Source organism: Cervus canadensis, chromosome 24, assembly GCF_019320065.1.
Source record: "Cervus canadensis isolate Bull #8, Minnesota chromosome 24, ASM1932006v1, whole genome shotgun sequence".
Classification (NCBI taxonomy): Eukaryota; Metazoa; Chordata; class Mammalia; order Artiodactyla; family Cervidae; genus Cervus; species Cervus canadensis.
In genome coordinates, this window is record NC_057409.1 from 3,410,914 (window position 1) to 3,438,457 (window position 27,544).

General features: G+C 47.6%; 1 protein-coding gene across 5 annotated transcripts; it reads left to right on the top strand.

The window, feature by feature from the left end:
* The first annotated feature begins 3,508 nt into the window (after positions 1–3,508).
* PLA2G5 (phospholipase A2 group V) lies at positions 3,509–27,397 on the top strand. 5 transcript variants are annotated; one of them, XM_043445826.1, is made up of 5 exons: positions 3,509–3,759; positions 21,960–22,009; positions 23,184–23,328; positions 25,980–26,086; positions 26,802–27,397. In XM_043445826.1, the coding sequence occupies exons 2-5, from the start codon at positions 21,970–21,972 to the stop codon at positions 26,924–26,926; spliced, it is 417 nt and encodes a 138-aa protein (XP_043301761.1). In that variant the 5' UTR covers positions 3,509–3,759; positions 21,960–21,969; the 3' UTR covers positions 26,927–27,397. The 5 variants fall into 5 exon arrangements, with proteins under 5 accessions (XP_043301761.1, XP_043301757.1, XP_043301760.1 ...); XM_043445822.1 differs by lacking the exon at positions 3,509–3,759 and adding an exon at positions 18,257–18,347; XM_043445825.1 differs by lacking the exon at positions 3,509–3,759 and adding an exon at positions 18,420–18,930.
* Positions 27,398–27,544: the final 147 nt, after the last annotated feature.

The following is a 27,544-nucleotide window of genomic DNA, read 5'->3' on the forward strand; positions in this document are numbered from 1 at the left end:
TATTCTCTGGGTTTTGACAAATGTGTAATGCCAAGTATCGATCAGCACTGCGTTTTACAGAATGGTTTCACTGCCCTAAGTATCCCCCTGGGTTTCATCTACTAATGTGCTCTCTTCATCAAAACTCTTGGCAAACACTGATCTCTTTACTGTCTCAATAGTTTCGCCTATTCCAGAATATGTATATAGTTGGATTCATAGAGTATGTAGGTTTTTCAGATTGGCTTCTTTCAGTTCGTAAGATACCATTAAGCTTCTTCCGTGTCGTTTTGTGATTTGACAGTTCATGTCTTTTGTTACTGAGTGATATCCCACGGTATGGCTGTAACCACAGTTTGTTTATCCATCTACCTACTCAAAGACATCTTGGTTGCTTCCGTTTTGTGGTGATGAATAAAAATGCCATAAACACTTGGGTACAAGTTTTTTATGTGGGCATAAGCTTTCAACTCGATTGAATAAATACCTGGAGTGCAATTTCTGGATGGCATGGGAAGACTACACTTAGTCTTGTAGGAAACAGCCAAACCGTTGTCCAGAACGGCCGCACGCACCATTTTGCCTCCCCACTAGCAGGGTGTGTTCCGGTCACACCACGCCCTCAGCAGCACTTGGCATGGTAAGTATGTTGGATCCGAGCCTTGGCAATGGTGTGTTCCGGTTGTTTTAATATGCAATTCCCTAGGGACAGGTCATGTGGAACACCTTTTCACATGCTTCTTTGCCATTTGTATATCTTCTCATTTGGTGAGCTGTCTGCTCAGAACTTTTGCCCACTTTGTAATGAGTTGTTTTCTTATTGTTGAGTTTCAGGTGTTCGTATATTTTGGATACAAGTCCCAGTCTCTGACTTGTGTCTTTCATAGAGCGGAAGTTTATTTATTTATTTATCTTTTACTTTAATATAATCCAACTTAGCAGTTCTTTCCCATTTCCTCCACATTCAGTGATGTTATATTGGTAGCTAGAAATGAGTCAGAGTGCAAATACTTACATGTTAGAAATTTGCAAACTCTACAAATCAAGGGTTTTTTTTTTCCCCCATCAGAACTGGTTGTAAAGCATTAGTCAGTACACCCCTGCCTCCTGCTAACCTCCTATTGAATCATCCCAGTTGATCTATTACTTTTTTTTTAATGTACCAGGGAAGTTTTTTTTTAAATTTTGTATACATGTGTACAATATTGGTATTATATTTTTCTTTTGATTTAACTGCTCTTCTATTTCACATTTCCCCCATTCACTTAGTAGATATGGTTATGGTCCTTTAAAAAGAAATCTGGGTAGGAATTTCTAAATAATGCAGACAGTGTTTCCTTAAATATTATTGTATTATTTATCTATAAATGACTTTGATATTTATGATTAGACAAAGTTCTTATTATTGTTGGAATTTCATCATAAATTATTTGTTTAGGAAATAAAAAACAAGTTTATATCTAAAATTAATAATTACAACTTTTCTGTCAATTTCAAATTTTTCAAAATAAAATTTCAGGAAAACACTGTGAATAGTCTTTGACTCAGCTTTGTTGCCTTTTTCAATATATACCTTAAAAGAAAACGGTTGTAGAGGGATCGATGCGTGTGTGTGTGTGCTAAGTTGCTTTAGTCATGTCTGACTCTTTGCAACCCTATGGACTGTAGCCCATCAGGCTCCTCTGTCCATGGGATTCTCCAGGCAAGAATACTGGAGTGGGTTGCCATGCCCTCCTCCAGGGGATCTTCCTGACCCAGGGATCGAGTCCACATCTCTTATGTCTCCTGCATTGGCAGGTGGGTTCTTTACCGCTAGGACTGCCCATGGATAGAGTGGAAAAAGCAAGTTGCAAGATGTTAAGTTCACTATTATTCCATTTCAATAGAAATAAAACCAGGAAATAATGTTAAATATTATTTGTAGATACACATCAATTTCATGGATTCGATTACCTGTGGGCAGAGAAGGAAGGCTGGAAATTGGGCAGGAGCGGGGAACTGGAAGAATTCCAATTTAATGCATAAGCTTTTAATATATTGTTGTTGTGTTGTTGGCCCTGCAACGTGGCTGTGGGATCTCAGTTCCCCAACCAGGTTTTGAACCCCGGCCACGGAGTTCTGTAAAAGAGAACAGTCCTGCCCCCTGGGCCGCCAGGAAACTCCCTAAGGCTTTACGTCTTTTAAAACAAAAATCTGAAACAAATATGGACTAAATCCAAAAGAAAGATAAAAATTATTCTTAACTGTGGTTATTTTAAATATTATCCTTAAGGATAGAAATCGTTCTGAAAAATGATTAACTTGGGTGGATTATGGTTCACTTTTACCTTTATACATTTCTAGACTGCTTTTTACGACTTTTATCTCCCTCTCTGATCGTGAGGGGAAAAAAAAGAAGACAATATCTGTATTGTGTCAGGCACTATACGAGGCAAACCAGGGGCTGCCAATCTGAATGAAGAGTCCTTCTAAGCTCCTGGGAGGCTCCGGTTAGCTGTGCGACCTTGGCCAAGTTCCTGGACCCCTGTCTGAATAGCACTTTCGCCCACGAAGTTAATGTCTGTATTAGATGGAATAAATCACATGTTCTGTTCAGCACAGGGCCTGGTGCTCAGTAAGCACCCCACAAATGTTAATTCTACCATTATTATTGTGGCAGCTGAGTCATTAGCTAATAACCGTGCCCTGGGCGGGCCCCCGTCTCCCCGCTCCTGCCTCTCTTTCCCGGCACTTCTGCAGGATTTTCGGTGGAGGGCTTATTCCTGAGCTCTCTCCATCCTTAAACTCCAAGCTCCCTGAGCAAGGACTTCCCCACACCACTACCACCCCCTCCGTTATTCGTCTCTGTACCCGCCTCTCAGCCCAGCGGCTGGCACAGGGCAGGCACTCGGGACATAATGCTGGTAGGAAATCAGAAATGAATGACACCAACTTAATTTCTGGCCACTGATGCCCCTTCTCAGAGCTCGCTTCCAGAAGTACATTTGCGACAGACAGTGTTGTGAGGGTTTCGGGTGAATAGGGAGGGACTCGGCCATACACGCCTGTATCCTTCTCCTTCAAGCCCCCTCCCATCCAGGCTGGCACATCGGCTACACAGCATACAAAATGCTTTTGGTGTTAAAAAATAAAATAAAAAAAGAAGTATATTTTCTTCCCCGACTGCTTCAATACTTTCCCTTCTGATCGCTTTCCTGCCCACGTGTTTTCTTAGGCATCACATCCCCAGGATCTGGGTCCAGGCTCCTGCCTCCGTCAAGACGGAGGAGCCCAGGGATGCAAACAGTCAGGTTACTTAGCAGACTGTCAGATCCCGCAGAAAGTTCCGAGCTCAGGGCTGAGGTGGCCGCGATCCCTCCAGGCTCAGGGGATTAGCAAGGCCTGTGCAGCCGGATAAGGCCGTGACCTGAATAATTCAGGACTCACATCTACCCCCGCTGGAATTCTTTGGGTGACTGCCCAGGCCCCTTTGGCAGGAGAGCCAGTCCCAGGCTCCAGGCTCTTGCTGGACTTCCTGCATCTGCCAGGAGAGCTGGGGGCTCAGCAGAGGGGTGCCCGGCTGGGTCTGGGCAGAATTTCCTCCTCCTCACCTCCGGGACTGCCTTCGCCACGCCCTCTCATTCACGACTTTAGGATTCTGGAGGCCTGGAACCCGTTGGGATCTGCAGCCCGTGGACCCCAGTGCTGTGTCTGGAAGTGGGGAGCCAGCAGGGCCTGGGGCTGCAGACTCGGCCCAGTGAGGCTGCTCAGGGGAACAGGAGCTGAGGCCAGGCCAGAGAGGTCAGTGGTGAGCCAGGGGACCACAGGCCACCCAGCGGGAGTGGGACAGGCTGAGAAGGTGGCATCTGAGGGGCCAGAGAGGGGCCCCTGGGAGGGCCGGGCAGGGCGCAGACCCTGAGGGGAGTTCCCTTGGGCTGTGGCGTCCTTTACCCAGAATGCATCAAACCTTGTGGGCCGAGTCGCTCATGTTTTAAATTTTATTTATTTACTTTTGGCTGTGCTGGGTCTTCTTTGCTGTACACGGGCTTTCTTTAGTTGTGGTGCGGGGGCTTCTCATTGTGGTGGCCTCTCTTGTTGCAGAGCATGGGTTCTGGGCACACAGGCTTCAGTACTTGTGGGGCACAGGCTTAGTTATCCCTCAGCAGGTGGGATCTTCCCAGACCAGGGATCAAACCCTTCTGTCATGCATTGGCAGGTGGATCCTTAACCACTGGACTGCCAGGAAGTCCCAAGCCATGTCGTTCTTAAGGAGACAAGGCCTCACCTAAAAGCAGACGAAGGTTACCCAGAAGCTCATTCCTAAGATTAGGGGCAAAGCTGGGCAGGGTTATCTCCATAGGGTTCAAGTTGGGACTTGTGTTCATGTTAGTCTGACAGAATTGACAGAATTTCTTTTAACTCAAACCACACAAAACTTTCCTCTTTGGGAAAAGGAATTGTCAACAACTATCTAACTGTCCTTAAATTTTACTGAACATTCTCTGTGTGCCGGAAACTTTGGTACTCACGGGGAGAAAAACAGATGGGGAAGATGCCAGTCCTTGCCTTTGTAGGGAGGTTTTTCCTCTTCTTTCCTCTGTCTCACCCTAGCCATTTCTCCCTCGAATCCCAGGCCCCCATCTCTGGAAGGCAATTTAACTTTGGGTTAAGTAGACATGGCTTTGGGTGTCAAATTTATGAGGTTCATTGCAGAGCTTTGCCACTTACCAGCTGTCTGATTTGGGTGAGCCATATCTTGACCTTTGAACCTCATGGTCCTAATCGGCAAACTGCATCTGACACTTGTGCCTTGCTCAAAGGATCGCTTTAAGGATAAATGAGCTAAGCCACATAAAGAACTTAGCATGGTGACCGTGCTTAACAAGCATTAGCTATTTCTATTAGTCATCCAGCAAACATTTTTTTCTAGGTTCCTAGATGCTGCCAGGGGTAGAGGTGAACAAGACACCCTCAAGGATTCATATAGCCTAATTTGTTCATTCATTGGTTGATTCAGTTAGGCAGTCAATAAACATGTATTAAGGGCTTCCTTGATGGCCCAGTGAGTAAAGAACCCACCTGCAGAATAGGAGATACAGGAGACGTGGGTTTGATTTCTGGGTTGGGAAGATCCCCCGGAGGAGGAAATGGCAACCCACTCCAGTACTCGAGAATCCCAGGGACAGAGGAGCCTGGCGGGCTATAGTCCACGGGGTTGCAAAGAGTCGGACATGAGGACTGAGCGACTAAGCAGAGCACAAGCCCTGTGCTGGGTGCTGGGAGGTCAGAGTGAAAGTGCCCACGTGGCTCAGAGTCTGGTGGGGAGACATCGTGATGGAGCGTGGCTGATGCTGTGACGAGGGAGCTCGCGGGTTGCTGGGAGAGCACAGAGACAGGAAACTTACCCAGCTTGGAGCGGGGCAACGGCTTCGGAGAAGGTTTTATTTTAGCAAAGGTAGACCTGATTTCCTTATTATTCCTCCAACTCACAGGCGGGCTTCTGTTCCAGGACCTCTGCACTTTCTTTACCTGGAAACTCCTTCTCCACGTGTCCTTATAGCTTCTCCCTCCCTCCCCTCCTTCACGTCTCCTCTGTAGCAAGTCCTTTCCTGGCCACCCTATTAAACTGGTTACTCCCACCATGAGCCCCCTCCCACCAACACATGCACACAGGCACACACACACCACTCCCATTCCTCCTTTCCTGGTTTTTTCTCCATATCAATACCTAACAAATTCTGTGTTTTTCTCATTGACTTGTCTAGTTCGGTCTGCTCCTACCAGAATGCAAAGTCCATGGGAGCCGCAAGTTCTCATAGCCATAGTCCTCGTCTGTTTTAGTTCATTGCTCTCCCCAGAACAGGAGCTGAGCACATAAGTGCTCACAAAATAGTGACAGAATGATAAGTGTGGGAAGTCTAGAAAGAGGAGTACGAGTGGAGGAAGAGAGGAAAGTGGATGGGGTAACAAGAAGGAAGGGAAGGAGGGGAAAGGGGGAAGAGAGAGGGAGGGAGAGGGAGGGAGGGAGAGAGGGCCATCGTATCGGGGAACTGGCGGGGGGGGGGGTGCATCAGACTTCTTCCTGGCAACGCACTGGGTTTTGGGTGGACCCAAGGCAAGCCTGGAAAGGTGTGCAGCAGATCATGAGGGGCCGCGTGCCTGATGGGGAGACGGATCTTCTGACGTCGGCAGCACAGAGGTTAGGACGATTGACCCAGGAGCAGAAGAGGAAGCCGCGAGCTCTGCCAGGCAGGTATCAGGGAAGGCATCTGGAGGAGGCAGCCCCTCTTCGTAAGCCCGGGGAAGGAGTTCAGATGTTCTTCTAGGAGCCACAGGCATTCTAAAGACCTGTCCTCATCTACCCCATCCTAACAGTTAGGGGTCGCATCATGACCTCTCAATTGAGCTCTGGCGTCCGCTTCCTTACCGCCACACCGGAGCTCTGCCCACAGGAATGGCTCGGGAAGTGGTTGCTGGGTTGGGTTGGTGTTGAAAACAACTGGAATGGCCTGGAATCCTGAGCACCTCAGGATTATGAGCCTAGAACCTTGGATCTTAAGTCTTGGGTCTTCAGAGCCACAGGTGGTCCTAGGGCTTCCTCTGCCTCCAAAACAGAGGGTCCATTTCTGCATGGGACAACAAGTAGGCTTTGCCAGGTGAAAAGGAGGGTGAAGAGCATGCCAGGGGGGCGAACGACAGAAACAGTCAGAGAGGAAGGCTAGTGCAGGGAATGTTTCTTGACAGCAAAATAGTTGAACTGATTTTTCAAAGATAAAGGAAAACACGTCCTTGCTCTCAAGTAGGTGTTTGGATTTGCGTTTTTAGCAAAAGTTTTGGTGAAAGTTGGAGGTGAGTCTGTTACGTGTGTAACAGCTGAAGACAGGGCTGGCTGTGTGCACCTTTAGAGCACGCAGCCAGCTCACTGCTGTCGCTGTTCAGCCAGCCCGTCGTGTCCGACTCTTGTGACCCCACGGACTGCAGCACGCCAGGCCTCTCTGTCTCTCACCATCTCCTGAAGCTTGCCCAAGTTCATGTCCACTGCATCAGTGATGGCTTCCAGCCATCTCATCCTCTGACACCCTCTTCTCCTTCTGCCCTCAATCTTTCCCAGCATCAGGGACTTTCCCAGTGAGTCAGCTGTTCATATCAAATGACCAAAATAATGGAGTTTCAGCTTCAGCATCAGTCCTTCCAATGAGTATTCAGGGTTGATTTCCCTTAAGATTGACTGGTTTGCTCTCCTTGCTGTCCAAGGGACTCTCAAAGAATCTTCTCCAACACCACAGTATGAAGGCATCAATTATTCGATGCTCTGCCTTCTTTATGATTCAGCACTCATATCCACTGGGGAGACTATAGCCTTGACTATACGGATCTTTGTCGGCAGAGTGACGTCTCTGCTTTTCAACACACTATCTAGGTTTGTCTTAACTTTACTGCCAAGAAGCAAATGTCTTCTGATTTCATGTCTGCAGGCACCATCTGCAGTGATTTTAGAGCCCAAGAAGAGGAAATATGTCACTGCTTCCACATTTCCCCCACCTATTTGCCATGAAGTAATGAGGCCGGATGCCATGATCTTTGTTTTTTTAATATTTAGTTTTAAGCTGGCTCTTTCACTCTCTTCCTTCACCCTCATGAAGGGGCTCTTTAGTGCCTCTAGTTGTAGCCAACTCATGTCATGGCTGAAATCCAGTGGAGCTGCTCCTCCCTCCAGACTGAAGTGATTCATCCATCCAATCATCGTCACTCCTCAAATAAGTGTTGGCCACCAAATAAGTGTTAGGCTTGGTGCTAGCAGCTGATACTGTGATGAAGAGCAAGACTGAGAAGCTTCCTGCTCTCTTGTGGAAGAGGTAGGAGACAGACATCACAAACAAGTTAAAAAAAAAAAATTACATCAAAGAGAGTTAGAGATAATGGGAAGTGCTGCCGAGCTGTAGAAAGGTAAAATAGGCGTGAGAAATTGCTAAATAGAAATTACTAAACTGCTAAATTACTCAAGTTTTGCCAAGTTAATGGGAGAAGTTAAAGTTAGCTGAATGTTGATAATTGGCAGAAGTTTATAAAAGAAAAAAATCCAATTTACTAGTTTTTTTGCATTGGAATATTTCTATGATTTGTTGGTTTAATCTTGAGGACTATGATCACTGAACATGAAATCATTTCAAGTATATAAAATTTTCATTATTTGTACCTAAGTGTTAATAGATAAATCATCTATAGCTTTGCAAAAGGAAAAAAATGGTCAAATAATAAGCTGCATACAACATAATAAAAAAAAGACAATGATGATAAGTGCCATGCAGGGAAAAAAACAGAGCCTTTTGGAATTAATGGAAGAGAAGGAGGAGCTGCCTTGGGTGGGTGGTCAGGGAGAGCCCCCTGGAAGAGGAGGCATTTAAAATGAGACCTGGAGGATTAGGAATGAAGAGCACCAAGTCTTGCTAAGTGTTAGTATTCTAGGCATGCTGCTGCGTGCTTAGTCGCTCAGTCGTGTCTGACTCTTCGCAACCCTTCGGATTGTAGGGGAACAGCAAGTGCCACAGTTCTCTGGAGAAAAGATTGGAATGTTCATGAACAGGTTGATACTAGAGCACCTGCTGTCATGGAATGTCGGACCTGGAGCTCATCCAGCCCGTGTCCCACTTAAGAGATGTTGCTCTTACAACATCCCTGGATGTGACTGGTGCATGAATAAACATGAGGGGGACCCAAGAAGGTGCAGTTGCTCAATCGTGTCTTTGCAACCCAATGGACTGTACCCCGCCAGGCTCCCCTGTCCATTGGATTTCCCGGGCAAGAACACTGGAGTGGGTTGCCATTCCCTTCTCCAGGGGCTCTTCCCGACCCAGGGGTGGAGCCCGCATCTCCTGCGTCTCCTGCCCTGCACGTGGGTTCCTTTCATGCTGAAGCAGAAGGTGGACGTGCAGAGCATTTGACAACTCTCTCCACGCTACAGAGCAACTGAACGGCTCCTGCTTTTTCTGTTGTTTTTTTTTTTTTAAATAATGTTATCTTTTTTTAATTTTTTTTTTTTTTTTACTTTTGACTGGGCTGAGGGTTTGTTTTGGCACACAGCCTCTGTGCTGTTGCACGAGAGCTTTCTCTACTTGCAGCAACCGGGCCAGCTCTCTAGTTGTGGTGCACAGGATTCTCCTTGCAGAGCGCAGGCTCTGGGGCGTGCAGGCTTCAGCAACTGTGCCGCATGGGCTTAGATGCTCCACTGGCATGGGGGATCTTCCCAGACCAGGGATCAAACCCGTGTCCCCTGCATCAGCAGGTGGATTCTTAACCATGGGACCACCAGGGAAGTCTCTGTTTTTTTTTTTTTTTGTTTTTTTTTTTTTTACTCTTGCTAAAATGTAATTTAAAAAATACTTTTACAAACCTAGGAACCTAACCTTCCTAACTGGCGCAATGGACATCACATGTTTCTGGTGAATCTCTTGTGTTTCTGATATTTCAAGGCAGCTCCTTTTCCTGTGAAGTCCAGCGGGGTCAAGACCTGCTCGCTCAGTCACCCCTCCCACCCCACACACTACATTTCTGTTTCCGAAAAGCAGTAAACAAGAAGTGCCTCTGGGGACAGGAAACTTGCCACTCTCAAGACAGCACATTATTTCTTCAAGACACTTGAGTTACTAGGAAAAACTTTTTGGCTCTAGCCCGAATCAGACCCCTTGGCGCGCCCAGGCCTGGGGCTGGCTCTGGGGCTGGCTCTGCAATGCAGCCATGTGGGACAACTAGGCTGCCCTTTATCCCCAAATAACCTTCAGGAGTTTGGAGACAGAGGGTGAGTACCACAAGCCCACTTCCAAACACCAGGTGGCCCCCATTCCTTCCATCTGACAGGCATCCTGTGATGCAGAGATCCTCAGTTTTCCAGAAGCCCTCCTGGAACTGGGAGTCAGGACCAGGCACACCCCTCCAGGTGAGATCAGCTAGGACCTCATTCTGGGCACCCACCCTTGCTATCACCATGGAGACAGCTGCTGCCTCTGTAATCTGACTGGTCCTGGGCGTGGGGATCACTCAGATGATTGCTGAGCTGTGTCACCCCACCCTCTCCTTGTATGTTTCAGTTTCAGGGATCTTGGGATAAGACCTATTCAGTCCCTTCTTAGTGAATTCACATCATCTTGCTATAGATGGAGGTCATACTGGGACACTCAGGAACAGAGTAAAACTCCTTAGCCTGACCGACACCCAAGGTTCTTTGTGACCCACTCAGGTGCATCTTTTCAGCTAGCCTTTCCCACCTTTCCTAAATTCTTATTATACACGTATAGAAACTTCCCTTTTCTGGGAAATCAAGAGGGGCCATACCCCTCTTTCCTGGAGAAAAATAGCTATGATGAACCTAGACAGTGTATTAAAAAGCAGACACATCACTTTGCCGACAAATGTCTCTATTGTCAAAGCTATAGTTTCTCCAATAGTCATGTACAGTTGTGAGAGTTGGACCATAAAGAAGTCTGAGTGCTGAAGAACTGATGCTTTTGAACTGTGGTTCTGGAGAAAATTCTTGAGATTCCCTTGGGCAGCAAGAAGAGCAAACCAGTCAATCATAAAAGAAATCAACCCTGAATATTCATTGGAAGGACAGATGCTAAAGCTGAAACTCCAATACTTTGGCCACCTGATGAGAAGAGCTGACTCATTGGAAATGACCCTGAGGCTGGGCAAGATTGAAGGCCGGAGGAGAAGGGGACAACAGAGGATGAGATGGTTGAATGGCATCACTGACTCGATGGACATGAGTTTGAGCAAGCTCTGGGAGACAGTGAAGGACAAGGAAGCCTTGTCTTCAGTGCTTGGCGTGGAGGACTGGCGTGCTGCAGTCCATGGGGTTGAGAAGAGTCAGACACGACTGAGCGACTAAGCGACAGCAATCCGTGCCCCAGTCCGCAGTGCGTTCCCAGCTCTGCACTCGGAGAATGATGTGAGTAGCATGAAATTGACCAGGCTGGGGGCATTTACACCACAGAAATTGGCAAACGTTAAAAATCAGGACTTTTTACCCCCCGGAGAGCCAGTTATTAAATATTTACTAGAATATCACTGCCTAACCCCCTTGGCATCATGGACTTGATGGACATGAGTTTGGGTAAACTCCAGGAGTTGGTGATGGACAGGGAAGCCTGGCGTGCTGCAGTCCAAGGGGTTGCAAAGAGCCGGGTACGACTGAGCGACTGAACTGAACTGACTGAACTCCCTTGTCTACCCCATCTGTTTTCAGTTCCCTGAATGAGCTATTCTAATTCATACCTATGACTCCTGTACATGCTGTTCCTTCTACCTGAATGACCTGCCTCACAGTCTTGTCCTGGTGGACTCCAGTTCACTCTCTTTTATTTTTCATTTAAAAAATTGTGATAAAATACACAGAACCTAAAATTTACCATCCTAACCATTTGAAGTACATAGTTCAGTGGCATTAAGTACATGTATAATGTTGTGCAACCACCACCATCCATCTTCATAACTCTTTTCATCTTGTAAAACTGAAACTCTGCACCCTTTAAACATTAATTCCTCCTTTTCCCTCCCCCAGACCCTGGTCACCAACCTACTTTCTGTCTCTAGGATGTTGATTACTCTTAAGTGTCTCATATAAATGGAATCATACAGTCTTTGTCTTTTTGTGACTGACTTATTTCAGAAGTTCCTTCCTGTGTAAGGCTGAGTATTATTCCATGGTGTGTAGACACCATATTTTATTTGTTCATTGACTCGTCACTGGGCACTTGGGTTGTTCCCATGTTTTAGCGATTGTAAAGAATGCTGCTATCATCCTGGTTGTACAAATATTTCTTTGAGACTCTACTTTCAATTCTTTGGGACACACATCCAGAAGTGAAATTTCTGGGTTACATAGTAACTCTTCTTTGGGATTGGAATGAAAACTGATCTTTTCCAGTCCTGTGGCCATTGCTGAGTTTTCCAAATTTGCTGGCATATTGAGTGCAGCACTTCCACAGCATCATCTTTCAGGATTTGAAATCGCTCAACTGGAATTCCATCACCTCCACTAGCTTTGTTCGTAGTGATGCTTCCTAAGGCCCACTTGACTTCGCATTCCAGGATGTCTGGCTCTAGGTGAGTGATCACACCATCGTGATTAACTGGGTCATTAAGATCTTTTTTGTACAGTTCTTCTGTGTATTCTTGCCACCTCTTCTTAATATCTTCTGCTTCTGTCAGGTCCATACCATTTCTGTCCTTTATTGAGCCCATCTTTGCATGAAATGTTCCCTTGGTATCTTTAATTTTCTTGAAGAGATCTCTAGTCTTTCCCATTCTATTGTTTTCCTCTATTTCTTTGCATTGATCGCTAAGAAAGGCTTTCTTATCTCTCCTTGCTATTCTTTGGAACTCTGCATTCAAATGGGAATATCTTTCCTTTTCTCCAAAAGGAAAAAAAAGATCTTCACGACCCAGTTAATCACGATGGTGTGATCACTCACCTAGAGCCAGACATCCTGGAATATGAAGTCAAGTGGGCCTTAGGAAACATCACTACGAACAAAGCTAGTGGAGGTGATGGAATTCCAGTTGAGCTGTTTCAAATCCTCAAAGATGATGCTGTGAAAGTGCTGCACTCAATATGCCAGCAAATTTGGAAAACTCAGCAGTGGCCACAAGACTGGAAAAGGTCAGTTTTCATTCCAATCCCAAAGAAAGGCAATGCCAAAGAATGCTCAAACTACCGCACAACTACACTCATCTTACAAGCTAGTAAAGTAATGCTCAAAATTCTTCAGCAATACATGAACTGTGAACCTCCAGATGTTCAAGTTGGTTTTAGAAAAGACAGAGGAACCAGAGATCAAATTGCCAACATCCGCTGGATCATCAAAAAAGCAAGAGAGTTCCAGAAAAACATCTACTTCTGCTTTATTGACTATGCCACAGTCTTTGACTGTGTGGATAACAATAAACTAGAAAATTCTGAAAGAGATGGGAATACCAGGCCATCTGACCTGCCTCCTGAGAAATCTGTATGCAGGTCAGGAAGCAACAGTTAGAACTGGACATGAAACTATGGACTGGTTCCAAATAGGAAAAGGAGTACGTCAAGGCTGTATATTGTCACCCTGCTTATTTAACTTCTATGCAGAGTACATCATGAGAAACTCTGGGCTGGAGGAAGCGCAAGCTGGAATCAAGATTGCTGGGAAAAATATCAGTTACCTCAGATATGCAGATGACACCACCCTTATGGCAGAAAGTGAAGAAGAACTAAAGAGCCTCTTGATGAAAGTGAAAGAGGAGAGTGAAAAAGTTGGCTTAAAGCTCAACATTCCCATCACCTCATGGCAAATAGATGGGGAAACGGTGGAAACAGTGAGAGACTTTATTTTTGGGGGGCTGCAAAATCACTGCAGATGGTGATTGCAGCCATGAAATTAAAAGATGCTTACTCCTTGGAAGGAAGGTTATGACCAACCTAGACAGCATATTAAAAAGCAGAGACATTACTTTGCCGACAAAGGTTCGTCTAGCCAAGGCTATGGTTTTTCCAGTGGTCATGTGTGGATGTGAGAGTTGGACTATAAAGAAAGCTGAGCACAGAAGAATTGATGCTTTTGAACTGTGGTGTTGGAGAAGACTCTTGAGAGTCCCTTGGACTGCAAGGAGATCCAACCAGTCCATCCTAAAGGAGATCAGTCCTGGGTGTTCATTGGAAGGACTGATGTTGAAGCTGAAACTCCAATATTTTGGCCACCTGATTCGAAGAGCTGACTCATTTGAAAAGACCTTGATGCTGGGAAAGATTGAGGGCAGGAGGAGAAAGGGACGACAGAGAAAGAGATGGTTGGATGGCATCACTGATTCAATGGACATGAGTTTGGGTGGGCTCCAGGAGTTGGTGTTGGATAGGGAGGCCTGGCGTGCTGCAGTCCATGGGGTCACAAAGAGTCGGGCATGACTGAGTGACTGAACTGAACTGCCAGTAACTCTACTTTTAATTTTTAAGGAGCTGCCGTATACGGTTTCCCATAGCACCTGTACCATTTTACGTTCCTACCAGCAGTGCACAAAGTTCCAAGCTTTCCAACCCACTCTTAAAGATTCAGCCAAGGCACCTCCTCTTTCAGAAAGCCTTCAGTAACCTCTTCATCCTGGAATGAGTTCCTTTAAGGGGCTTATACGGTATTTACTGAGCAATTATTAAGTACTAGGCTCTGAGCGCGGCACTTGAAACACGTTTGTGGAAGAGATGGTTTCTGCTCTCACGACACTCCCTGTCCCATTGCTGATGAACATGTGGAGAGGATGGAACTCAAGACTGAGTTCTATGGCAGACCCCGTAGACAGGCCACTAGGCAGAGAGCAGCAAAGAGTCAGGGTGGGCAGAGGAATGGGGAAGACACCACGGCAAAGCCAAACACACATTCAGCCTGTGGGTGCAGCCACTTCTCAACTCCAGAGCCAGGACTGCCACATCTTTTAAACAGAAGCTGGAACTTTGGACTTCAGGCTGAAATCTAATGTTTATACATTAGCTATTGACTCCATTTTTTAAAAGGAACTCTGTAAGACAAGCAAAGCATTTCCAACGGTTACATACTGCCCTGGGTTGAAAGTTTATAACCAAAGATCCAATTCGACTCATCAATTACTGGTAATTATGAAGTGTAACTCGAAATCAGCTTTCACTTCTCCATCTGGTCTATAAGGAAATCATGTGACACTATGCTGGATTCCTGGGAAAATCCCAATCGTTATGTCTTTATTGGGTTTCAACCCCTTTGTGTAATGGAAACTTCTTGGACTTGAGTGACAGGACAAGCTTAAGAGTCTGATTCCACTTTTTACTAGGTGTGACCTTGGGCAAACTAACATCTGCCCCTCAGTTTCCTTACTGGCAGAATGGGATCACAGTACCCCCACAAGATTTTGTGAGAGTTAATGTCACAAATGGGCTTCCCTGATGCCTCAGTTGGTAAAGAATCTGCCTGCAATGCAGGAGACCCCGGTTCAATTCCTGGGTTGGGAAGATCCCCTGGAGAAGGGAAAGGCTACCCACTCCAGTATTCTTGGGCTTCCCTAGTGGCTCAGCTGGTAAAGAATCCACCTGCAATGCAGGAGACCTGGGTTCGATCCCTGGGTTGGGAAGATCCCTTGGAGAAGGGAAGGGCTACCCACTACAGTATTCTGGCCTGGAGAATTCCGTGGACTATATAGTCCATAGGGTTGCAAAGAGTCGGACACGACAGAGTGACTTTCACTTTCACTTTCAAGGTCATGAGCACCAAACTTGTCTTTTGCTTGTGGCGCTATGGAAGCTCACTGATACTGAGTTCTTCTCTTCTTCCTTCCTGAGCTGTTAGCCTTGTCATTCCTTCCAACAGGAATTACCAAAGTGGACAGTGTGTGTGATGAGTTCTATTACCTTGCAGAGACAGGCAAGTGTCCTATAGAAGGAGCAATCAAGGAAAACTTCCTGGAGGAGGAAGACTCAATGTAGACTTTCTGGCAGTGAGTCCCGGGCAATCCTATTCCATGTGCCAGCCTCCTGGGAGGCATCAAATAGTTTGATGAGGTTAGGGGTGTTTCAGCCACCCAGGGTCTCAGGGAAAGACAGTATCAGGTGTCAACAGCTGCCCAGGTCTTTGACCCTGGACAAGACTTCATGAGGCAGAACACCAAGTGGCTCAGCATGCTTATGGGGTTTTAATTCATTCCACAGACGTTTCCTGAGGATCCCGCCATGGCTTAGGTGTTGTTCTGAGTGCTGGGGTCAGAAACTAACTGGAGAAGAATCCTGCATTCAAGAGTTAAAACATTCAAAACACTTGAAGCGTTTTGAGTGTTTTAATGCTGAAGCCTGAATGATTGGTTCCATTACCAGAGACAGGGGAGGTGGGGGGTGCTGAGTCAAGGGGGACACAGTGAGTTTAGTTTTGGGGTTCCTGCAGGACATTGAGCTAAAGCATTGGGCAAGTATTGGCATTTTCATTGTGTTTATTTATGTTAAATGTATATTAAATTATATAAATTAAAATACAGTCATTAGTTATAAATACATTATATGTATTTACACATATATACATTATATATATAAGTGATACATTACATAAGTACTCATATGTATTATATAAGTACTTATATAAGTAATACATTATATACTTAAATGTAAATAAAATTATAATTATATTTTGTTTATATATAAATTATAATTAAACTGTTTTATATAAATATAATTTATATATAAATATAAACCAATATAATATTATTTATATAGTTATAAAAGTATATTTAATAATTATATTTTAAAGTGTGGGCCGGGGGAGTGCAATGAGAATGAAGTTAGAGCCAGAGGAGTCATGCATTTACTCAACAAAGCTACCTGCGCACCTACTATGTGCCTCATGCTGGGGGTGCAGAAATGAAGCCGACCCAGAACGTATCTTCATGGGTCTCTCAGTTCAGTGGAGAGACGTAACAGCAGTGATATTTATAGCAGTTGTGATCAGTAAATACCTCCTAGATGCCAGGCACTGTGCCGAATCCCTCCGCCTGCCTCATCTCACTGAATCACCACAGTTATGAAATGAAGTTGCTCCTGTTATTGTCCTGTTTCACAGACGGTAAAACTGAGACCTCAAGAGGCCAGGCGACATGAGTAGTCAGACTTGACATTCAGTTTTCAAGCCCTCTCTGTCTGACGGGCAGCTCAGGCTGTTTGACCTGACATTGTACTTTCTCCTCTGTGAATTCAATAATTTGCTCTCCACTCAAGGTTACTGTTGTGTGAGAGTTAGTGCCAGACGCTTCACGGTCAGGGATTTCTTGGGACATTTCAGTTCAGTTCAGTTCAGTCGCTCAGTCATGTCCGACTCTCTGCGACCCCATGGACTGCAGCACGCCAGGCCTCCCTGTCCATCGTCAACTCCCGGAGTTGACTCAAACTCATGTCCATTGAGTCAGTGATTCCATCCAACCATCTCATCCTCTGTCGTCCCCTTCTCCTCCTGCCTTCAATCTTTCCCAGCATCAGCGTCTTTTCCAACGAGTCCATTCTTTGCATCAGGTGGCCAGATTATTGGAGTTTCAGCTTCAGCAACAGTCCTTCCAGTGAATATTCAGGACTGACTTCCTTTAGGATGGACTGGTTGGATCTCCTTGCAGTCCAGGGGACTCTCAAGATTCTCCAACACCACAGTTCAAAAGCATCAGTTCTTTGGTGCTCAGCTTTCTTTATACACCTGTGTACAAATATGACCCGAATCCCTGGACAGGGATAACCCACCCTGCGAGAGAGGTAGAGAGGGGAGAGCAAGCCCTTTGCAAAGAGAGACGGGGGTGAGCCGCAGGAGGGCAGAGGGCACACTGTGGCCTCTCAAAGACCAGAGGGAATGAGTTTTAAGTGGGAGGAGGTGGTCAGTGGGATGGAGTGTTTGGGAGAAGCCCAAGATTGGGTTAGACCAGGTTTTGGGGGACCCCTGGCTGCTGTCTTAGGGATGCAACAGAATGCAGGTGCAAGGGGTTCAGAAGAGAGGGGGTGATGGGCAAGAAGAGGTATCTCTGTCCTGAATCTGTGCCTTTAGAAGAAAGAGGAAGCTGGAGAGAGGTTGGCAGAAGCAAGGGATGTTTTCTTTTTGGGGGGGCTTCCTTTCATTTGGTTTAGAATGAAGAGGCTTGTGTATACCTGTAGGCAGAGGGAGGAATGGGTTGAGAAAAAACAATGAGAAAGAACAGGGGGGACTTTTTCCCACAGAAGGTAAGGCCCTTGGACATACTGTATACTTATTTATATTCCCAACCAGAAGGGAGGCTCCTGGGCACTGGGTCTCCGTCTTATTCACAGTGGGTCTCCAGCAATAACCTGGCAGGGAGTAGACACTCAATAAACACCTTCCATATTGAAATGAGTTTGTGGGGTTCCAGGGTATGGTGCTGGTTTTGTCTAGGTCCTGGGAAGAGAAGGGTTCATGAGGGTCCTCGGAGGGGCTTTCTTTCTGATGCTGCCTTCATGGTGGGAGAGAGAGAGGAAAAAGTCAAAGGCAGAAGGAGGAAGGAGCTCACAGCTTCTCAGAAAAGTGTGGGTGTGTGGGTGTGTGTGTGTGTGGGTGGGGGGATGTCCGGGGAAAATGGGCTATTGATGGAGAAGAACCTTGACCGTGAGTGGCCTCCGTGTCTGTCCTGAATGCCACCCCAGCCCCCGACTTGGGTCAGGAAATAGCTGCTTCTCTACACAGAGAGGAAAAAAAAATCCCCAGGGGTCTTGAGGGGTGGAGTAAGGTTTTCTGTGCGTTAATAGGAAGCCTGGAGTTGACCCCGGCAGGGTGTGGGAAGTGGGCAGGGAGGCCCTTAAAACCAGCTGGGCCCAGTTCCTGCCTCTGCTCCAGCCAGAGGACAGAGAAAAGGAGTCGCTGGTGAGGAGTCTCCTTCTGGGGGCTGCTTGGCCTGAGGGGGCTGGGGGAAGGCACGCCGAGGGAGGGGGCTGTGAGAGGAGATGTGGCCTCCCCCGGTGTCGGAAGGGCTCAGCGACACCTTCTGTGTAGTGGGGGCTTAGTGCTAACCGTCCTTTTCAGATGACAGGCAGGAACGGGGCTGGGGCGGGATCCTGGGAGCAGGGAGGCTGCTGCACGTGGACTTGGAGAACCTGTCCCCTCGGTGACCTGGCCACCCCCGGCCCCCACGTTTCCATGCTTCCGTCAGGCTGTCTCCTCTCTCCCTGTTTCTCTTACCGCAGCCTCTGCTCCACTCCACAATTATCTCTTGGCCTTGCTCACTCTCCTCCGTGATTGCTTGATAAAAATAGTCAACCCCACGTCCTCCTCCGGGAGCCTGGGCTTTGCGGATGGTCCGCTTTTCCAGCCTTTGCCACGTTCTCTCTGACGCACCTTTTGTGAGTGTTCAGACCCCTTGTCTGGGGCCTGGTGCAGCTCCCCCAGTGCCGACAAGCCATGTCCCAAGATGTTCTGATGCCCACCTGTGATTCTGGCGTTCCTTCAGGTATGCTGAAGCCAGCAGATCAGGAGACGATTGCATTTGAGAGATAGTCTGTTACAGATTCCAAGAGACGCAGACGCACTGCACCTTGCAGGGCCACACAGGGAAGCACCCGGCTTTTCTCAGGAGGCAGAAGAAACGAGGGAGAACCTGGCCTGACGGTGCGGAGAAGGCAAGACAGGGCAGGGGAAGCAGGTTAGGACTGGCCAGCTGGCCTACTTCAAGCAGACGTCAAGCTGTAGGGGTGATCCCTGGTGGTCTGGTCCTGGCCCTGGGGTGATTCGGGCCGGGGGATTTATTAGCTCAGAGCGTGAGAGTGAGATAGAGGAAGTGGCTGGACAAGGGAGTTTAGGATCTGCTGGTTTGCATGTCAAAGCCTTGTTCACAGGAGAACCTTTTGCTTTATCTAGGAATCAGCTAGTCTTGGAGGGGCTGAGCCTAGCAGGGTCCCCAAGATGTCAAAGCGTCATGAAGTACAGAAAATGAACAAGATGATTAATACACAGAGGCTGTTTGGAAACGGTGCAGGAGGGCCAGTCAAAGGATAGAGTCATGGTCCCAGGCTGAATCCTTGGGCAATGCACTTCCCCTTCCCAAGGGTCCATTTCTTCATCTAAAATCAATAGCAGCTATTCTCTCATTCAACAAATGACTGTTAAAGGGCAGCCCATGCCAGCAGGTTTGACAGTACCCACTCAGAACCACTGGCAGATTTAAGGGGACACAGATGGTGTCTGGAATGTCTTAGTTGCCCAGTACACAGCAGCTGGTGTCCACTTTCGATCACAGCCCCAGGAAGCAGTGAGGAAGATTGGCCTGGAAGGTAGGGTCCGGGGTCATCTTCGTTGGCTGTTTAGAGCTGTCAGAGCAGACGCTGTGGGTGGACAGAACCCTCAGCAATGTTCCTGGAACTCAGAGGAGCTTCTGGACTAAGGATGGCGCAGACAGGCCAGCCCAGCAGCTGGGAGCCCTCGGGAGGTGGAGGTTGTGTGTGTGGAGCCAGGCCTTGGGAGGCGCCAGGGGCTCAGGGCAGAGGGCCAGCAGAGGGACTGTTGAACTGAGAGATCAGAGAAGGCAGGGCATCAGAGTGAAATCCCAGCAGACCCCAGGCCAGCTGAGCAGCTCTGGGTGAACAAGGGCTTCGGGATCCAAAGAGGAAAGGGAAGCAGACAGCCATCGGTGAGAAACTCCTAAGAGGCCAAGTTAGAATCCATCACCGGCCCAAGACAGGAGGAATTTCCCTTGCCTTCTGGTATGACGTTTATGGACTCTGGCTTAGGGATGCATGTATTTGCCCAAGGGAGATGCTGGGGAGGGAAGCTGGGGTCTCCAGGCCCACGGGTTAGAGCTTGTGAAGGACTCTGATCCTCTCAGCTCAAAGGAGAACACACCCCTCTGGGGAGGGAAGACGTGTGGGGCAGTGAGGGGTGCACCAGGCCTGGGTTTGAACCCCGCCTCCACTTTCTACCGGCTGCGTGACTCCTGGCGGGTGGTTTCAACTCTCTTGAGTCTTCGTTTCTTTTTCTTCTTCTGTTCAGCATTTGATTATTATTTACTTGGCCGAGTCGCGTCTTGGCTGTGGGACGTGCAAGCTTCGCTGGGTCATGTGAGCTCTTTTGCTGCGTCACATGGCCTCTCTAGTTGTGGTGCTCGGCCTTAGCTGCTCCACAACGTGTGGGTCTTAGCTCCCCAACCGGGAACTGAACTCAAGTCCCTTCCATTGCAAGGTGGAGTTTTGACCCCTGGGCCACCAGGGAAGTCGCTGAGTCTCCATTTCTTTACTGGCCAAATGGGAACTGTTGGGGAGGAAGAAATTTTCCTCCACCCAACTTAGAAGTTCTTCTGGTTGGTCTAAAGATCAAGTCAGGGTCAGACAGACTAACAGAGGAGAATGAAACAAAAATTTTGTAACATATCTACATGGGAGGGGTCCAGGAAAACAGGAACTCACCATTTGGCCCAAACCCTCACCTTAAATAACCATCTTCAGCGAAAAAGACCAAAGAGGATGTTGTGGGCAGTGGTTTGGGACTTCAAAGGGGAAGAAGGCAATTCACATAAAGTTGGAAAGGCAAATGTTTGGTGTCCAAATGTTTGCTGGGCCTGCAGAGACTGTAGAACACAGGGTGGACTCTGATCCCTAGGCCCTGTCAAGCTTCCCCCACCACACCTATTCCCATATTTCTTGCAGATATCTCTGGTGATAGCTCTATGCCTGGAATAGACTATCTAAATTCTTAAGGCAGCCAAGAGGGAAGTAAAAAGAAACCTTCTGTTTCTTAAAAATAACCAGCCTAAATTAATCCTTACACTAAAGAGACACATTTGGGGTACAAATTTTTCTCCCTTAGAACAATGATACCTAACCTTCAGAACTGTTGTGCACAGCCAGGGCTGACTTATTTTTTAGGTAGACACAGTGCCTGGGGCCTATGAAACTATTTTAATTTTTTTAAAAAAGAAGCAGGACTTCTTAACATCTTATTTATTTATTTTTACTTTCTTGGCTGCACTGCATGACATGTGGGATCTTAGTTCCCTAACCAGGGACCAAACCCATGCCCCTTGCATTGGAAGCTCAGAGTCTTCAACACTGGATTTCTAGGGAAGCCGTAAAAATATTTTAATTTTAAAGTCAGGAGAAAAAATAAATATAATATCATGAATGTATAAGAATGAATCCAGCCTGGATTGCATTTGTTTTTATACCAATACAGCCATAAAATATAATTGGAAAGCACTTTTCAGGAAGGAACAATTGGGTTGGGGGCGTTTCTGATGGGAAAATTCTCTCCCATCTCTATGGGGACAACACCCCACAGGTGCCCCCTCTCCTCCTAGAGGTCTCCTGAGTCAAATCCTCGAGGTTTTTGCCTCCTCTTTTCAAGTTTCAGTTGCCTGTTTACTGCCCAGCGTGAGAGGGTGGGGCCTGGTGGGCCACGGAGCGGCCCTCCCCAGCCAGGAGCAGGGTCCGAATAGGCCATGAGGACCTCTGCTGATTGACATGTCATGGGCTGTGTTTTCTCTTCCAGACCACTGAAGATGAAGGGCCTCCTCACGCTGGCTTGGTTCCTGGCTTGTAGTAAGTGCTTGCTCTGAGAGCCCTGAACTTGTGGACAATAGGGTGGTGGGAAGGAGACCACTCACAGAGGGCCTGGAGACTTGATTCTGAATCTTGGCTCTGCCCTGAACGTGTCAATTTCAGTGACAGCCTTCACCTCTCTGAGCCTCTGTTTCCTCATCCGTGACACAGGATAACGGCCGGCGGGCCAAGCTGGGGCAGGATCCTAGGGGGAGATATGGATAGATGGTGCTATGTGGAGGATTCGGGGCTTGTAGATGTGGGAGGCAGATGTTTCACTTTGATACCAAATTAAAAAAAAATAAAGCTATCAGAAAGCAAGACTCTTACATAAATATTCCATTCCACGATCCTGGACATTCCCTGCTCAGGCCGGTCCAGGTTTTCTGCACCCTCCACCTGCTCCCACCTCCCACCTAGAGGCGACAGCCCAGCATAGGGGAGCTCGGCTTTAGGCCTGTCCTACAGCCCCATCACCAAGCGCACGGCCTCTGACAGGTGTCCCTACGGTGCTTTGCCGGATCTCTAGAGACTGCAGGAGGAGCGGGAGGCCTAGTGCAAAACCCTGGGCAAGGCAGCTGCCCCTCTGAGCCGCCGTTTCCCATCTGTGAGATGAGGGGCTGGCTTTAGTGATCTCTGCAGGCCCCACGCTGCTCCTGGATTCTGTGCCTCCTGGTTCAAACAGTGTTCGTTTCAGGGAGGGAAGGGTGTATCATCAGGAGAGACAGGAAGTGCCTGTCTGCCTGCTGCATACGGATATCATATTCATTATCCCCAGTATTCCTTGGTCACTCACTATGTGTCTGCCACTGTGCTTGAGAAGTACATAGTTAACCCTGTTTCAACCCTCATGGTGTCTCCAAAAGGTAGACATTCATTGTAAGCCCCCCCATTTTGCAGATGAGGAAACTGAGGCTCTGAGAGATGAATTGATACCCGCATTAGTGATAGAGCCAGGACCTGAAGTCAGTGGCTCCTTCTCTACATCCAGACTTCTAACCCCTTCTCTATACTGTTTGCCTTCAATTTTCTCATTCCTTGCCCATGAAGGGGAGGATAAAAAAGGGTCATCCTGGTCCCTCCAAGCCCCAGGGTGAAAGAAAGTGTGGGAGCATGTGGGGAGGTGGGAGCAGGCCTGCCTGGGCTTCATCCGGGGACACGGGCTGTCTTTCAGCTGTGCCTGCTGTCCCAGGGAGCTTGCTGGACCTGAAGTCAGTGATTGAGAAAGTGACTGGAAAGCCCGCCCTGGAGAACTATGGCTTCTACGGCTGTTACTGTGGCTGGGGGGGTCGCGGCACCCCCTTGGATGGGACTGATTGGTGAGCCAATTGTCGTAACTGCACTTTAGGCTCCAGGCTCCGTTCCCACATGATCTCGTTTAATTCAATATCAATTCTGAAATATGAGCGTTTAAGCACCATTTTATAGATATGAAAACTGGATCTTAAAGAGGTTAACTGACTTGCCCAAGATGCATCCAGTAACTTCCAGAATCTCAGTGGCTAATGTATCAGTTGACTTAACACTACATAAAATGTAGTAGCTTAAAACAATGACAACCATTTATTTGGCTAAGGTTCTGCCACCCGGGCAGGGCTTGGTGGAACGACTTGTCTCTGCTCCACCGGGCTTCAGCTTGGGCAGCTCCTCTGAGGCTGGGTGATCCGATTTCTAGAAGGCACACTCCTAAGGCTGGTGAGTTGTCACTGCCTCCTGGCTGGGAACTTAGTTGAGACTGTGGGCTGGGGGCCTCAGTTCCTCTCCCTTAAGCCTCTCTAAGGCTGTGTGGGCTTTCCCACAGCCTGGTGACTCTTGGGTTCCCAGGGGGAGTGGTCTGCAGCTGCATGACAAGACAGTATGGCATTTTTATGATTCAGCCTCTGAAATGCTATTGCGTCACTTCTGTTTTTCTCTTGGTCTAGACAGTCACAACGGCTCTAAGATGGAGGGGGCCTAGTTTCCACTTCTTGACTGGGGAGTGGCAGTGTTCTAGAAGAACATGTGATATGGGAGAGATTGCTCTTTGCAAAACACAACTTGCAGGGTTAACAATTCTTATTCAGCTAAACATATATAAAGAGATGGGATATTTCAACAAGTGGAGGGCAGATGGAGTGGGAGTTTACAGACCAGACAAGCAGTGACAGGAAGCTAGAATGTTCTATGTGATGATGGATTAGAGTTGAAGACTTCAGTAAAAACTCCTGGCTAGCTTAGTATAGGAGCTTCCCCGGTGGCTCAACAGTAAAAGAATTCACCTGCAATGCAGGAGATGTGGGTTCAACTCCTGGGTTGGGAAGATCCCTGGAGGAGGAAATGGCAACTTACTCCAGTATTCTTGCCTGGGAAATCCCATGGACAGAGAAGCCTGGCAGGCTACAGTCCATGGAGTCTCGAAAGAGTTGGACATGCCTTAGCAATTAAACATAAAATTTAATGTAGACACAGATGATTACATGTAGAAATATGTAAAGATATGTACATATTCATGGGTCAGTACAGACACACATATTTTTTGCTCTGTCAGCTGATAGGCCCTAAAAGAAACAATACTCCAGAAGCAATGAGCAACACGTAGTGCCCAGACCTGGTTTCCAATACTTTTCTCCAATAAGAGGAACCATGGCTTCTTGGATGGATGACTGACCCTAGGAATTGGGTAGGAAATATACAAGATGAACCAGAGCTTTTTGTAGTGCCCAAGAGTAATGAAGGACTTGAACAAAATAAACCTAAACCAAACCCCACATTGATGTGAATATGTCAAAGAGCATAGGATCCAAACAAGAGAGCTCCCAATGGCCAAAACTGGAACAACATAGGCAGCAAAATAAACCCATAACCCATCTTATGAGAAAAACATCAGCAAAATCCCAGTAGGAGAGCATCCTACAAAAGACTTGACTACCATTCCTCAGAACTGTCAAGGTCATCAAAAAGAAGGAACGTGTGACAAAATGCCACAATCAAGAGGAGCCTAAAGAGACAGGACAGCTGCATGTGATATGCAGTCCTTTACCTGATACTGGAATACAAAAGGACATTGGGTAAACACTAAGGAAATCTAAAAAAAAACTATGGACTTTAAGGATTAGTGAATCAACAGTGATATGTTATTATTTAATTAATGCTTATTTAATCATGTATCAATATTGGTTTGTTGGGTTTCCCTGGTGGCTCAGTAGAAAAGAGCCCACCTGCTGATGCCGGGGACGCGGGTTCGATTCCTGCGTCTCGAAGATGCCCTGGATAAGGAAAGGGCAACCCACTCCAGTGTTCTTGCCTGAGAAACCCCTCAGACAGAGGAGCCTAGTACTACAGTCCATGGGGTTGCAAAAGAGTTGGATAGGACTTAGTGACTAAATAACAACCAGCAAATTTATTTGTTAGCTGTAACAAATGTACTATACTCCTGAAAGATGTTGATAATAGGGGAAACTAGGTGTGGGGTAAAAGGGGGCATTTGGTACAATTGCCTCAATTTTTCTGTAAATCTAAAAAAAAATACAGTTGTCCATGCCTATCATCCTTGAAGTTTAGTTTTTGCACACTTCACTATGTGAATCACGTATCAATTCCAGGACCCAGGTTTCTCCTGTTTTGTGACTCTCCCTATGGCCTCAGGGCCCTTAGCTGGGACATTTCCTTCCTGCTGAGATGGAGAGAGAGAGAGTGGAGGATGACAGAGTGGGAGGTTTCTTTGGGTAGGTCTAGAAGTTCTGTGCATTTCCCTGGCCACCCGTCTAGTCATGTGACCACACATACCTGCAAAGGAGGCTGGGATATGTAGTCTCCCCATGGGCCCAGGAGGAAGGAGCCAGCCTGTGAACTGGTACAAGTGTGGGGCAACCCTACTGGAAGGACTTAGCCACTATGAGATTCTTTCTTGATCAGACCTTAACCACCATGGTGGCTTCTGCTCAAGGGACAGATGCCCCCTGCTCAGGATCTGAGGCTCTTGCATCGACAGGTGCTGTTGGAAGCATGACCACTGCTACGCCCAGCTGGAGACACAAGACTGCGACGTCTTGACCCAGGCCTACAGATACAGGGTTGCACGTGGCTTGGTCATCTGCGGTAAGGCTGGGTCCTCCATTCAGGTGACCTGAAGAGCCTGGGTTCCTGCTGTCTCTGAGGTCAGCTGTCCCAAGAGCTCAGATGGTCTGTATCTTGGCGGGCAGAGATGGGGGCAAGAGAGGCAGGATACAGCAGGATACAGCAGGTCAGCTGTATCTGACCTCCAAGGGACAGGTCCAAGGGTCTTAGGCTCAACATGCTCTAGGAGTCAAGCGCTCTGCATATTTCCTTTTGCTTGCTGTGGGTGGGTTTAGTGTCCCCCATTTTACAGAAGAGGAAGCAGACTCAAAGGATTGCCAAGTGCACACAGCTAGAGTCGGAATTCAAGCTCAGGTCCATCTGAGTTCAAAGTTAAATCTGGGGATGGCATCTCCTCTCTGAGAACTGGAGTTTCTCCAGAGCCAGGGCTGTCTCCACCATCACACTGGGAACTCTGGAGGGCATCTGTGTTCCCATCAGACTGGAGACTCTCTGAGGGCAGGAGCTTGGTCTCCCTGGGCTCAAACCTCACCCTGGGCTGCTAGCGGCTGTGCCCCTTCCATCCGATTAAGCACCCTCAGGGTAGAAGCTGGGTGCCCTCCTCAGGCTGAGGGTAGGAAGCAGACTGGGGTGTCCACTCAGGCTAGCAGGAAGTCTCGCTCCAGGGCCAGCCTGGAGTCAGCGTCTCAGAGCATCTCTTTCCTTTCTCATCCTGCATTTGGCATCCTGTTTGCAGAACACGGGTCCCGCTGCCAGCAGCAGCTCTGCGCCTGCGACCAGAAATTCGTCTACTGCCTGAAAAGAAACTTGAGGAGCTACAACCCTCTTTATCAATACTATCCCAACTTTCTCTGCATCTAGTCACCCTCAGAGAGCTCCTCCTGGGCCAGGAAGCTTGCTCCCCTCACTACAGCATGGAGCTCATCCATGCTGCTGGGCTTCCCAGGGAGGTTCCAGGTCTGGAGTCTCGATGGTCCCACTGGGCTTGGAGGAGCCCCACACCCACACTCTCTGGGCCACCAGAGAGTCCCAGGAGAGTGACTCATGTCACTGGATCAAGAAGGCCAGGGTCCCTGGCCTCCACTTGTAAGAATGCCTGCTCTGGGGCTGAAAGCTCACCCCTGACTCCAGGCTGGCTGTGTGTCTCCTCATATCCCTGATCAGTCTTATTTCCCCAGGAGAGTGGCTTTCCCAGGACATGTTAACTTTTCAGTTCCACAGTCACTGCCAGCTTGCAGAGAATTTTTACCCAAGCAGAATCAAAAGTGACCCCCATAATTCTGCTACAGAGATATTAAATAAAATTCCTTTTCAAGACTAACAATAACCACAGATATTTCCCCCGCCATGGGGGATTGCCTGCATCTCTTTCTTGGCTGTTGGGGGCACTAGACTCAGCGTTAACCATGCTCTCTCAGAGGATGAAGGTGCAGATTAGTAACTAGAAGGCTTCCTGGGATGAGTGCCAATCCTTCTTTG

Coding starts and splice junctions, on each gene's coding strand:
- PLA2G5 (XM_043445826.1), top strand. CDS start 21,970: ATGAAGGGCCTCCTCACGCTGGCTTGGTTCCTGGCTTGTA. Junction 23,329..25,979: donor CCCTTGGATGGGACTGATTG/GTGAGCCAATTG, acceptor TTGCATCGACAG/GTGCTGTTGGAAGCATGACC. Junction 26,087..26,801: donor ACGTGGCTTGGTCATCTGCG/GTAAGGCTGGGT, acceptor TCCTGTTTGCAG/AACACGGGTCCCGCTGCCAG.